Genomic DNA, 13955 nt, shown 5'->3' on the forward strand with positions numbered 1-13955 from the left:
CATAAATATAAGGCTGCAATAAGAGTTTTCTTAAAAAAATTGTAATACATCAGATTATGATCCAATGAATCTGAATGAAAACATGCAACTGGATTGTCTGGACTAGGCACATTTATCTTCCCTACCACGCATTTTCCAAGATGCTAATAGAGACTTTTCTGGTTTAGGCTCAAACATTTGATCCAAGAATTTGAATTAAGATTATAACCTTACAAATGCTTGTGGTTTGGAACTGGTTTAGGAGTGGCGGTGTGAAATTTTCACCATTTGACTGAAGTGTTCAAAAATCAAGTTGTTCTTTCTCTTTATTTCTAGAGAAAGAGGTGATATTTATATTTCTCTGCCATAATGACAATAGCTGTTCTGTGGACAGTTTATTCTGGGTGATCCTAGGAATGGAGTTGTGTTTCATGCGGTGATGAACTGGAAGCATAGACAAGACAAGACAGCGAACATTCACAACCCTTTCCTCAGAACCTCCATCCAAAGACAATTCACTGCCACTGGTTATGACTCTGTTCTGGCCCTATGGCTGATATTACAAGTGTAAAAGCTTAGATTTTATAGTCCATCTGTGTAAAGGATGCAGAAGAAAAGACAGTAATAAAGACATTCCTGGATTTAAAGAACTTTATGTAGAGAAAGAGAGTGTATGTAAGCACAATTAGTAAGAAGTTTTAAAAGTTTGAGTATATGGAAAGCGAGAACATGTTTCCCAGTTACATCCTCTCCATCTCCATTTTGAACACCCACAGTCAGTTTCATGGTTTCTATATTCAGCAGAGGCTTCTTCTGTGAACTGAATTTAGCAGGAGTGTTTTCAGGGATCTACTTCTCATCTATAAATAATAGCAGTTCTATTCCCGATTGTCTTATTTTTCCCTTATGTTGGCCTAGTGAAACAATGTGATCAGTTAAAGTATGGTTCTTTTTGTTTGTGAGTTATGTAGCATCAGTAACAGCTTTTGAACATACTTTTATCTTTCTCCTTCATCTCCTTCCATCACTGACCTTTATCCCCCAAAGACCTATGCACATCACATGCTGCTGCCTCTCTTTCCAAGACCAATTGAGAGCAGTTATAGGATGGTGTGTTGATGGATTCTTTTGTATGCTTCATTTCAACATATTGACATCCTCTTTGTTTTAACCTAGCCAGTGAGAAACAGCAGGAGGAGACTAGCAGAGGAAGCTGTTCTGACTATTGATTTTCTTGTGCCTTTCAGTGGTTCATTAATTCCCCTAACAATTGCTGCTTAGGTGGCTGGCTGGGTGTGACCGTCACTAGCCAGCAGAATAGAGGCTGTCATGGCTGCGTGAAGCCGTAGCTGATAATGTCAACTTCGCCTTCTGACTTCTTATATGATTTACTCATTTAGTATGAAAGTAATATTAAGCTCCCTACAAATAGTAAAATACCTTCATTTTGAATGCAACATTCTTATTCTTCCACAGTATGTGTAGATGCCAGAAGAATATGAACCAACTGTTTCACAAGAGAGGCCAGAGGGGTTAGACAAACAGAACGTCGCAAAAATTAGTCCTGTGCATGAAGTTGTTCGTATGAAAACTGTGTTCAATTTTGTTTCACTGGTATTAACTGGCATTCCTATTATGTCTCTACCAGATATATTGGAATTCAAAACTCTCTGGTACTGTATACCATGACTGTTAGAAAGCACTACCTTCAAAACCTCTATGAATGTCCCATTTTACTGTGGGCTAGAGAAGGGTGTGTGTTGGAAGGCAATAGGCAAATTGCTGTTGTGTAGAAGTTGGCTAAGGCAGTACTGAAAATAGAGCACTGTTTGTAAAGCTATTTCTGGCACTGTTTTTCTTGCTTATGAGTCCCTCTAATTTCTGAGAAAGATAGCTATGACAATAAATTTTAAGAAAAAGTTGTTAATTTTATTCCAGATGTAGTTATAAAAAAAAACCAAAACAACTACATGTAGTTATTCTATATAGAGTTTAGGGTTTTTTGTTTTGTTTTCACAACATAGCTGAACACCATATAATTTTCCGGATGGCTATCTTGGGGATTTTTAGAGCCACTGAATACAGTTGGAAGACTGGAGTTCACAGGGGGAAAAATGACTAATGCACTGTCTGTAACCTATATTTCTTTTACGTTACCTTTTCTATCAAACGATACTTGTAGTCTGTCTTAGGGATACTGTTAAGGAATGATAATATGCAATCATTGGTTCTAATGTTGCTCTTACAGAGAAATATGTTCTTTAAATGTAGATAAATGTTATTTGCACATATGCCTGACTGCCATCTAAGTCTGTCATGCCTGGTCTGACGTAATTTGTTCTGACTGCTGAAGGTTTTCAAAATAGAAAAATCCAGGTGTTATGAAGAAACCTATGAAAATTACTTTATTGATGGAGAGTATCTCTTTTCGTGAATAAATGACAGAAACCCTGTCAATAGCTGAAGCCTGTTAGTAATTTTTATCTTACTCTGTTGTTTGTCTTGGTTGATCCACTTTTACAATAATTATTTTATGTTAGTATATTATCTCTGCTTTAAAAAAAATGTGCTTTTTGTCCCTGTTTCAGCCTGAGAGCAGTTTGACTAGACTCCATCGAATTGTCCATACTTTTGCTTTGTATTCTGTCTCTTCCCAAGTACACAAAACAGGGTTTGGTAGGATGCTATGGGCTTGTTGATAGCATGTAGTCATTCCTCAAACAGCGTAAGAGTGTGCAGCCCCAAATAGCTTTGTGTAAGATGTTCCCCATCCAGTAGAGTTAATTGCCAAAGTGTAATTTTTCAGCATCTGGTGTGGGCTATTTTGCTTGCCTGTGTGGAACAGATTTAACCACTTGAGAAGTTTTTCTCCAGCTGGTGAGAGAAATAATGAAATACTTGTGATCAGTAGGCCTCTAATAGGTCGAGGCTCCCTCTGAGGAGAGTATTGCTAAGTTTTCCACAGCTAGAAGCAACTCTCTGTACATCATTTTAAAGCCTAGAGAAGTGTAAGGCCTGATGTGGGGGGAGTGAAAGGAGAAAGTTCTTCCTAAAGAAATCTCAGCTTCAGCTTTTTAGTATTAAGGTCTTCTGGATATGAGGTAATTGTAAAAGTGGTTGCATTCGTATGTAACTTTTCACTATAGAAATACAAAGTGAAAGGCAGCCTTTGTTAAAACAATGTCATTTGATTTTCTGAAGCTCAGTAAATCAGGAAATAGAAAAAAGAAACCACAAATTTACTTGACAACTTCAGCTTTTTCCTTTAATGTTTACGTTTTGTATTCTAAAAAAAAAAATCCAGATTTTACAATAATGAAGATAATAGCAGGTATTATTCTTTTGCTTTTTTGTACTCTAAAACATTCACATCTATCATAGGAATGTCATAAGGGTTACTATGTTGTGTGCAATGGCCACTTTTACTGGTGGCAGACTCATTTAGGTATATATTACATGAGTTCAAGAAGAGGCTGTTTTAGTTTAAGCTGTATTTGTTTATGGTACATATTTGAGAAATCTGATTCCATGTTATGCATAAATAGGCTACCTGTAAATGCTGCTTTGTTTTCACAATGCGTAGAAGTGCTCACTCACTAAAATATTTCTTCAGTTCTCCACCAGGATTTCATCTGTAACAATTTTGCATTAGATTTTATTTTGCCAACATTGTCTTCTAGTATAAAGAAATGTTGATGTATTTAGAAAACTGGGAGATACCATTTTAATGGTTACTTATTAATCAGAACAAAAGCAGGCAATGACATTAGATTGTTTTGTTTTGTTTTAAGGAAAAACATTTATCCACAATAGCTTCTTGCAAGGAGGCGTCATAATAAATATTACATCAGTGTGAAGAGTGCCATGCATCATTTTCTGGACAATCTGTGTGGTAGGATAGCTGTTATACAATGAAATAAATATCAGTTTCTTTTTTTCTTTGTTTTTTTCTTTTTTTTTTTTTGGTAAAGTTGCATCAAAGCTGTTTGCAGTCTGTTCTCTGGTTTTTGCACATGAACATCTGTAGCATTTCTCCTAAAGCATTAAAATCACACATGTTCAATATATTTTTTTCAACCTGAAATGCAACTGTTCCAATTTGGTTTTGTATTCACCACCACCTCCCACCCTGCAAGCAAATTTTGCTCTTAAAGTTAGCTTATCAGGAGCTACGCGTCTGTGGCTGTTGTCTTCAGTGCATGTAGTACAGTCTGTTCACTGATTTCAGAGAAGTCTTTCACCTGACCTGCATCTCTGTTGAGGTGCTAACTGTATGTGTTCAGAATACTGTTCTTTATTTATGCATGCTGTATTGCATCCAAGTAGTGAGGAACTGTCCTAATAACTTACATTATTGACCCAGAACAGACAAATGACATCGACTCTTGCTTTTTCCCCCCTCTTCTCTTCTTTTTCCTTCTTCTTTTTGCCTTTTTTGGTCTAGAGACCAAAGCAATTTGATATATTTTTGACACCATCTTTGGTGCAAGTACAGTTTTAACCAAGGAGAGAAATAGAGGTTTTCTGTAAATGTGTCTGCCATTGTTTAAAAAAAGACTATACTTCTAACCTTTAGTAACAGTCAAGCTTTGTGCCTGCTATATGGTAAATTACTTTAAAAACATGTAGACATTTTGTCTTAAGGTCTAAAGGAATTTAAAAATTTCTTCTGTGAAGGAACAAAGCATGCAGATTAGTTTATACACATGCTTGCGTTTTGAGTATTGCTGTACAGATCTTCGCGGCATGTGAATTTGCACACAGGTTATCTTCTTCTCTTTCATGAACAGAAAGCACAATTATTTTTTAAATTAGATTAAAGAGCTGCTGCTTCATTTCTTAGTAATTTATCAGTTTCCCCAGCCAGGCTGTCGTAGGTCAGCCCTGATCGGGACCAGACTTCGCAGTCTCTCTCTCACTCCCCCCACCCTCCGAGAAAACAGGGGGAGATAATATAAGAAAAATGGCTCGAGGTTTGAGATAAGGACAGGGAGAAAATCCTTAAAGTTACCGTTATGGGCAAAACAGACTCGACTTGGGGAAAACTATTCATTTATTATGAAAACTAGCAGGATAATGAGACAGAGAACAAGATAACCTCCCCCCACCCCTCCCTCTTCCCGAACTTAACGTTACCTCCCCGCCCCACCCCCCACCCCGAGCAGCACAGGGGGAAAAGAGGGAATGGGGGTTGCGGTCAGTTCATCTTGCGTTGTTTTACGCTGCTGCTTCATGGTCGGGGGAAGAACTCCTCACATTCCTCCCCTGCCACTCCGTTGTGGGGTCCCACCCATACGCCACAGTCCTTCGTGAAACTGCCCCAGCGTGGGTCATCTCTTCCACGGGGTGCAGTCCCTCCAGAACGGCTGCCCCAGCACAGGCCCTCCACGGGCCACAGCCGCCTTCAGGCATCCACCTGCCTCAGCGTGGGGTCCTCCACAGGCTCCAAGTGGATCTCTGCGCCTCCGTGGACCTCCATGGGCTGCAGGGGGACAACCTGCTCCACCATGGTCGTCACCACAGGCTGCAGGGGAATCTTGGCCAGGAGCTGCATTACTCCTCCCCCTCCTTCTGAACTGACCTTGACCTTGGTTTCTGCAGCTGTTTCTCTCACAAGAAAAGTTCTTCACAACAGGCTGGCAGATGCCTCTCAGGATCTCTTCACATCATCCATCTCATCTCCTCTCCTCTTCTTGCAGCCAGGCTGGGCCGAGTTGGGCCCAGTCGGCTGCCTGGTGAGAGGCCAGAGGGTGAGGCCTGCAAGGCCCACAAGGCTCATGCCTCCCCCTCTGCGCCTCTGCCCCCGCTCAGCTTCTTCACATTTTCTCTTCTCTTTTTTTTTCCCTGTTTTCCCCTTCTTAAATACGTTATCACAGAGGTGTTATCATGGAACATTCTGCTACCAATTGGCTCGGCCTTGGCCAGCAGCGGGTCCGCCCTAGGCCCGGCTGAGTCCACTGAACAAAGGGGAGCGACTTCTAGCAGTTTCCTACAGAAGATACCACCTTAGGCCCCTCCTCACTAAACAAAACCACAACGCAGGCTCACATTTCTTTCTGACTAAATTTCTCATGCCAGATAGCCGTCGATGATGCTGGAAATAGTGAAGAGGTAAGTAAGACAGTAGGTTTTTAAAATTACTTCAAGCAGATTTGCAGAGATCAGACATGCTTAGAAAGAAATGACTCAAACCTTAAAATTCAAATGTATGTGTGAGGTGTTAGTTGATCCATCTCCAAAAATTCAGAGCTTTTACAGTCAGCTATGGTGGTGTCATCAATTGCTTTTGTCAAGATCACTATTATTTTTCTCATTCAGTTTGTTAATGGATCTCGGACTTTACATTCCCCTAGTTAAGTGTACAGATGGCTGAAATAGTCTACATACTGACAGCCACCAAATGGGCAAATAATATTCTTTCTTAGAGAAACCATAAACCAGTCAACTTCCTAATGATGAGATAATGATAAGGTTAAGTTAATCTCATCTTAAACTTTATCTTTCCTTTTTCTAATTCCAGTTCAGGGGAAAGATCTAAGTTCTCACTACTTGAAATGAAATCCTAAAATGGTATTATCATTTTCCTAATAATCAGAACTTGCCATCCATGTAATTCCAAGGGTGGGAAGGAAGCCTTTGCATAGGCTGCAGTGATCCATACATCACAGTGTTTGGGGAAGCAACTCCCCTGACCAGGATGTCTCCTGAAGGTGGAGGTGCAGTGAGCCAATGTAGCTGACCATAACATGCTCTGACTGAAGTATGGAGGTATAGACAAGTGCAATTGTTGAGAAACATCTCCAGGGATGAATGTCACCCCAGTGGTGTACCTGTTGGCTATTATCAAGTTAGTTTGTATTTTATGATACCAGCCAGCCCAGTCTTAACTTTTATTAAGCTAGTTATATATGGCCCTATTGTAGATACATCAGATCCGATGAGGTGTGATACCTACTGAATGCCTCTCTGGCAATTGTCCAGGGAGCATGAGACAAAAATATGTAAAAAGTATGACATGGCTTTTTAATGCACGAGAAATAGGGCCTCATTTAATGAGCTGTGTTAAACCAATTGTGTAAAATATCCATTAAAAAAGCATGCGGTAGAGGGAGGAGTCAGGTTTTGTCAGAACTTGTTAAAATGTGTTCAGAGTGGTGTAGTCTATGGGGCAATGATTGAAGCCAATAATGCATACAGCAAAGTAAACTTCATTTAGTGATCTGGTCTTTCTGTCTGGTTTTCATTTGTGATTCTATCTGCATTTCTTCTCAAATTAGGACAGTATTTGATTTCTTTATCATATCAGCCTTCTTTAGTACAGAGTTAGTTAGAGTGTCCCGCTGTATGTGTGTCTGCTTTGTTTTCCAGGAAGCCATTGTATGGATTGTTTCAATATAATTCCAGTATGATTGGACTAGAATCATTAGCCGATCCCTCAGATACCTGGGAAATTATAGAGACTATTGGGAAAGGCACTTATGGCAAAGTCTATAAGGTTGCCAATAAGAAAGATGGGAGTCTGGCAGCAGTAAAGATTCTGGATCCTATCAGTGTAAGTAAACAATATTAAACTGTAACTTCATCGTTAGTTTAAAGGCATTCTCAGAGTTGACATGTAAATCAAATTTATAACGTATTGAAAGTGTCCTGAAGGGAACAATTTTGCAGAATGCATTGACAGAAGGAGTTTGGTACCAGCACCTGAAGGCTGCAACTTACAATTTCATCATCTTGTATGCAATTTTAACACAACATTTGCCTCGTTTCTTTTTTAGGTTTATGTAATTCTTCTAGTACAAATTCAGATATCTATGCTTGGAGCATGCAAATGATAAGAAGGCACAGACGCATTCCTCTTAGGGGCCTGCTATAGCAGGGAAAATAGAAGATGCTGTTAATATTAATGTTATTATTTTATTCTGTGTACTCCTTTAGAAGAATTACTTTTCCCATCCCGGAAGTACTGTGAATTTCAGGATATTTCGTAGTTATCTTTTATAACTGGATAATACCGTGAGGCAATAGTTAAGATATAAAAATGGAAGAAGAGCACAGCCCAAATTCTCAGAGGCAGTTCTGTGCCTGTTCCAGTTTTAGTGGGTATTAAATGCCTGCCTTCCCTTGAGAACCAAGGCCCTAGTTTTCAATGAAAGATTTAATTGGCAACTGCTCAGGTTGGATCAAGCTGGAGTTTGATCACAACAGTTGGGCTAAAATATTTACTAAAAAAGTTATGTTTCTGTCATCTGCCATTACTGAAATTCATCTTGGTTTTCTCTTGTATAAATCTGAAGAAGGCAATAAATAAGATTATATCCTTTTTAGAAAAATGAAAAAAAAAAGTCGGAAAATGCATATAAGAGTTTAAATTTTCAAATAGTCACAGGCTGTGTGGAAACAAGGGAAGATTCGGTGCCTAAGTACTATTCTGAGTTGTGGCCTGTGTGCTGATATTACACAGTATTTTGTAATTGTCTCAGAATTCTTTCATTAACAAATATTTAGTAACATTTGCTTATTTAATGAGTTATATTTTGTCTCTCCTTAATTGTTTCTGGTGTATGTCTTTTCCTCATAGGGATGTCTTTGTTTTTACTGATGTCCCCTTTGAGATCTTGTGAAATTGTTCTCTGGTCTCATCTGATAACCACAGAGAAAAGAATGAATCAAAGGTTTACATTTAGCCTACACAATAAAAAATATGCACATTTAAAAACAGGTTAGAAAATAATACATGTGTAAATTTCGTATTTAGACAACTGACCAAAGTTAAGTATAATTTTTACTTTTCTGGATAAGTATATTATGCACTGAAAGAATCCCTGAAGAAAAACTGTTTGCTGTACACAGACATCACATTTTTGTATGTAAAAAAAGCAAAAGTGGCATGATTTGATGTGGATTAAATTTACAGTATTGTGTTAGTACTTTCAGCTGCATTACAGTAAAATCATTTAAAACTACAAACTAATTTTAAAAAATGGGTTTTTTTATCCATTAGATTTTGTTCTTACTTTATATGGACTTACTTGTGTTTATATGTTCTGTGTATTTGTGTTTTTGGTTTAGGATGTAGATGAAGAAATTGAAGCAGAATATAATATTTTGCAGTTTCTTCCCAATCATCCTAATGTTGTTAGATTTTATGGGATGTTTTACAAAGCAGATCAATATGTGGGAGGACAGCTCTGGCTAGTACTTGAGGTAAAAACATTTTGATAACATTACATCTTAACTAACAAATGTTGCTGGGTTTCTGTTTTTTATTGCTAGGAGAGTCACAGGCTTTCGTGATTCTCTGACTGGGGCCGCTAATCAAAGCACTGGTGAAAGATGATATGTGGTAGTCTACTGTTGAAAATCACATCCAAACTTAAAGTTTGTTTAATAGGGAATGTCCTTGCGTTTTATTTCTGTTCAAGTTGCTACACTTTGCCTCCAAAGCAAGCAAATCCTTTTGGTAAGAATGGTTTGCCTAAAAAGGGCTGTATTTTTTTTCATGTTGGAGAAAGCATTAGATAAGACATTTCTCTAAACTTTTGGAGAGCTCAAGCACTTGAGGGGAATGCGAAAGATGATGTAGTAGTAACATGGAGGACAGTTAACAAACACGCTGCCTATTGCGAAAGTGAACAGAGGAAATGCGATGGGAAAGTCTGTTTAATGGTAATTTAAAGCTAGAGGCTGGTTGTTGAAAACCTAGCAACAGAAATGCGATCTATTAACTCTTCTTGTTCAGTGGCAATTGGTAGTCTTGCAATGAAAATGTGTTTGGTGGTCTTATTGCCAGTTGAGTGACTCCCAAAGATTGTTGCAAGATGAGGATTTATTCTCAATATTTTCTAGGCTTAATTGATACAGAGCTTTTGCACAGACTGGTGAGCAGGAACAGACCATTCAAACATTTTTATCACTGTTATAACTAGAGCAGTAGCATTCACTTTTTAATTACTGATCACTTTGGAAATTCCACTCCCTGTTCTTGAATGTTGACTGGAATCAGAATTATTTCCACTTTAAGTTTTGGAATCCTAACAATACATCTAAATTCTGTGTACTGCAGAATATGTAGCTTGAATACACACTTTTAGATGTATTTAATCTTAAATTTCAGTAACTATTAAAAAAGGAGCTTCAGTATTTTTGTTTTGGTGTTGTTTTTTACTGTATGCCTGCTGGCTTTGTGTTGTGTTTGGGCTTGGTTTCCCATGTGTTTTCTTTTTCAGTACAAGTGTAGCGTATCTGACAGATGCCTCACATGTGATTTTCCATATAACAAAATTTTGTAAAGCAAAATGGTGACCTATTCTATGTAACAAAATTAAATGTGAAATTAGAGAGAGTTCGATGTTTGTACAGACCTTATCAATTAAGTATATTAATTTCAGGTGGGTTTTGGTGCACTTTATCTAAAGTTTTAAAGAAATTAAACATTTAAAAACTTATACAGATAAATTTACTGGACAAGGCCTTGGAATTTACATGCAAATTTATGTATGCGTAGCAGTTACTTTTTATATTGTAAATTAATGACACTTTTTCAGTAAAAGGGAATATAGAGAGTACTGAGACTTTGATCCCTGGGTCTTTGATGAAATATATTCATTGGATATGTGACTTCCAAAATTTGTAATAAAACAGTGGATTTTTTTTTTCCTTCAGGCACAGTTTTGCCATATTTACTCACTCTGAAGAGTATCTTACTTCGATAAATGCCTAAGATGAGGAAGGTTTGCAAAAGTGCACACCTTAAATATTATTATGATAACTAATTTACTACATAAGGAATTTTAGAGATTAGCATTCTGTATTTCTCAGATAGGTGTAGCACAGGCAACTGCAAAGCAAGCTTCTCTACTCTTCCATCTAAATGTGCATCCAGTCCACTATTTAAAGTATTACCATTAGGTACAAAGTGGTAATGAAGTTTACAAGTTCGTTTTGTCCCAGATCTTTGCGGACTGTCAGGAACAGTGTCACTGCCAGCTGCAGTAGTGTTTGTGGGATGTATTTATTTTCAGAGTCAGTCATTCATTTAACATATGCTACCAAGCAGTTGTCAGTCTGTATCATTTTTCAGTCACAACCAGTTTGAGGTTTTTTTTGAAGTGAAGATATACTTTTCTATATTTTATTTGCAGGCTAGAGATAAGTTTAGTATAGCATGTCTTAGTAGAACATTCAGTGCAATGAAAGCAATAAACAAAAATCTTTGTCTTCATAGCTTGTCAGCAAATGGTTAAGTGTGGAAAGAAAAACATCCACTTTCTTGCACGAGATGATGAAGTTCTTCTGTAAATACATTTGAAAATTGTTAATGAGATGAATGCTCCCAGGCCATTGATTTAAAAAAAAAAAAAATTAAAATTCCCTACTTATGAATTAAAAAGTAAAGTCAAATTCCTGCAGAACTTGTCAATGTTTTCATTGATGAAATTTTGCTTCAGGAACTTATTTACATAAAGGATGTAAATCACATTTATCATGTCATCTGGTCCCTTCCATGACCTAAAACCTTTAGTCAAGTGGGGATTTTTTGTGCAAGGGAAAGTTAGTAATAAATGAAGGAAAATATTGACATATCACAGAAATTAACGGTTGAACTGATACAGAATTGGTGAAAGTTATTTGAGAGATGCAAAACTTGAGAGTCTGTAGAAATTCTGTTTACATACCATTCTCCTGATTACACTGTAGTATTTTAAAATTAATACTGGTAATGTAAAATAACTTGTGTTGAAATGCGTGTGATTTCTGTATGACAGAAATGTTGGTAAGCGTGCTGGCTACGAAAATGGGTCTAGAGGAGAATATTCAGTTAAATAAAGGAAATCAGTTCTCCCATCATTTTTTTTTCTAACAATTATGAATATTAACCTAAGAAAATGACAGAGAAAGAAAAGAAAGGAGAGAGGGGAATAGCTGCTTAGAAGGGCATGGACAGTTAACTAATTGTGTGGGTGAAAATGTATATACAAAGATAATGATTTTACTTTTTCTCGTCCTCTTTTGATGTATGGCAGCCCATTAATGGGAAATGCTTGCAAGAAGCTGCTTTTCTGGATCAGAATGTTTTATCTCAGTTGTTGGCAGCACATGCCATCAAATCTGAGTATAGAGATATGGCTTATGTCTACTTTATATTGCCTGCCAGCAGGAGCATTGATGGAGTGAAAGTTTAAAATGACTGTAATTTGTTGCCCCACAGTTATCAAGAGCATCAATCTTTTCTGTCTGGCCTTTTCTTTGCATAAAAGCAGTTTTTCAAAAAGATACTGCACCTGTTATTGTGAAAATACTGAAATAATGTAAATTGAACCATTAAATCCTCTCTTAACAACAAAATAGAGTCCCATTCATAATATTTTGAATTTTAGTTACATTTTATAAATTACACTTTAAAATCATCGATTTTCACTTCCCTCCCCTCACCCAAGCTGCTGTGATTTGTTATGAACATTGCTAATAAAATATGTTCTAACGTGGGGTGACAATGTAAACAATTGCAAGGTAAAACTTAGTTCACAGGCTTGTGTTGTAGTGCAGTTTTGCACAGTAGGTGTTCACAACCTAAACAATTATATTGAGTAACTGAGGACTTATCTACTTATCTTGCTTTTTTTCCCCCCTCACCACTTTCCCCTTCACAGCTATGCAACGGAGGTTCTGTCACAGAGCTTGTCAAAGGCCTACTGAAGTGTGGCCAACGTTTGGATGAAGCTGTAATCTCATACATCTTATATGGTGCTCTCTTGGTAAGGACGTTCATTGGGCTTGTAATGACAGCAGAGGGTGCAGTTTACTCACCTCATACATAAATTTTCCATTTATAAGGTATGGTAATGTTGACAATATTATGCGGGCTATTGTAGCAGCAGGGGTTGTATCAAGCACGTAATCCGGTGGACAGATGTTTCTATAGAGTATGTGCAGATTGTCTTCATTACCTTCCCTAATAGTAGGGTAATTGTTTTTAAATAAGGGAGTAAACTTATTTTTGTTACTGCTGGTATATAGGGCCTTCAGCATTTACACAATAACCGGATCATTCATCGTGATGTGAAAGGGAACAACATTCTCCTGACAACAGAAGGTGGAGTCAAGCTCGTTGACTTTGGTAATGACCACTTCCCATTTGTTTTCCTGATGCATGCAGTTTAGCCAAAGGCATCTGTTTACTTTCCCTTGGGAAGGCAGAATGCCATAGTGAGAGACTGTTTCAGAAGGATGTTCAGAATTATTTCAAGAAGGAAAAATGGAGAAGGAACCTGTTACAGCAAGAGTAAAAATTCTAACCAAAAGTCAGTAATAAACTTTTAACTTAAACACTTAAATGTAATAACATAATAATTAAAAATAGTTCTGAAGATACCATTTTATTTACAAAGCTCTTTTGCATTTCACAAGGAATGTCAGTTTTAGGGCAGTTGTCCATCTAATTTAAATTTAGATATTCTGTCTTTTGCATATGAAAAGGAAACATTCTTCTCTCTGAAATGACTTTTGCTAGCCTTAAGCATATTTTTTTCCCTCTGAGCAGACAGCAAAATGGTCCCTTGGGTCCAAAACCCAACATCCATTTAATTTGTTATTATTGCCGTTAAATTATTGCCAGTCTGGAAACATTGTAAGAAACAGGAAGGGGCAGGGGGAAGAGAGAGAGAGAGGGGTAGATAGAAAAGGACTTGGCAATAGGATTTAACTTACTTGTAAGAAATTTTTTTTTCACTTTAAACATGCATTTAGAAAACTAAGGAAATGCTGTAGTCCCTCAGATATGTATGCAATGGAATAGACAATTTTATTAAAGGTGTCAGATTATTAGTAATATGATTTATTAATTAAACCATATAATGTATAAGGTAATCGTCATTGAGACTAGTATTGTGAATAACATTTTTGTTTGCTTAGCAGTGCATGAAGGTAAAGACAAATGTTCACAACATGAGAGTAGCGTAAAATGGTGTGCCAAAAAA

The 13955-nt window shown here is 37.2% G+C and overlaps 1 protein-coding gene across 1 annotated transcript in view; it reads left to right on the plus strand.

The window, feature by feature from the left end:
- The first annotated feature begins 6067 nt into the window (after nt 1–6067).
- MYO3B (myosin IIIB) overlaps nt 6068–13955 on the plus strand; it is a 174647-nt gene continuing 166759 nt past the window's right edge. The window contains exons 1-5 of the mRNA XM_086750593.1: nt 6068–6090; nt 7348–7531; nt 9049–9183; nt 12630–12734; nt 12997–13096. Coding sequence (XP_086606719.1) covers nt 6068–6090; nt 7348–7531; nt 9049–9183; nt 12630–12734; nt 12997–13096 — 547 coding nt within the window. The remainder of the gene's footprint in view (nt 6091–7347; nt 7532–9048; nt 9184–12629; nt 12735–12996; nt 13097–13955) is intronic.

The sequence above is a fragment of the Chlamydotis macqueenii genome, chromosome 6 (genome assembly GCF_036417535.1).
Source record: "Chlamydotis macqueenii isolate bChlMac1 chromosome 6, bChlMac1.mat, whole genome shotgun sequence".
NCBI classification, from domain to species: domain Eukaryota; kingdom Metazoa; phylum Chordata; class Aves; order Otidiformes; family Otididae; genus Chlamydotis; species Chlamydotis macqueenii.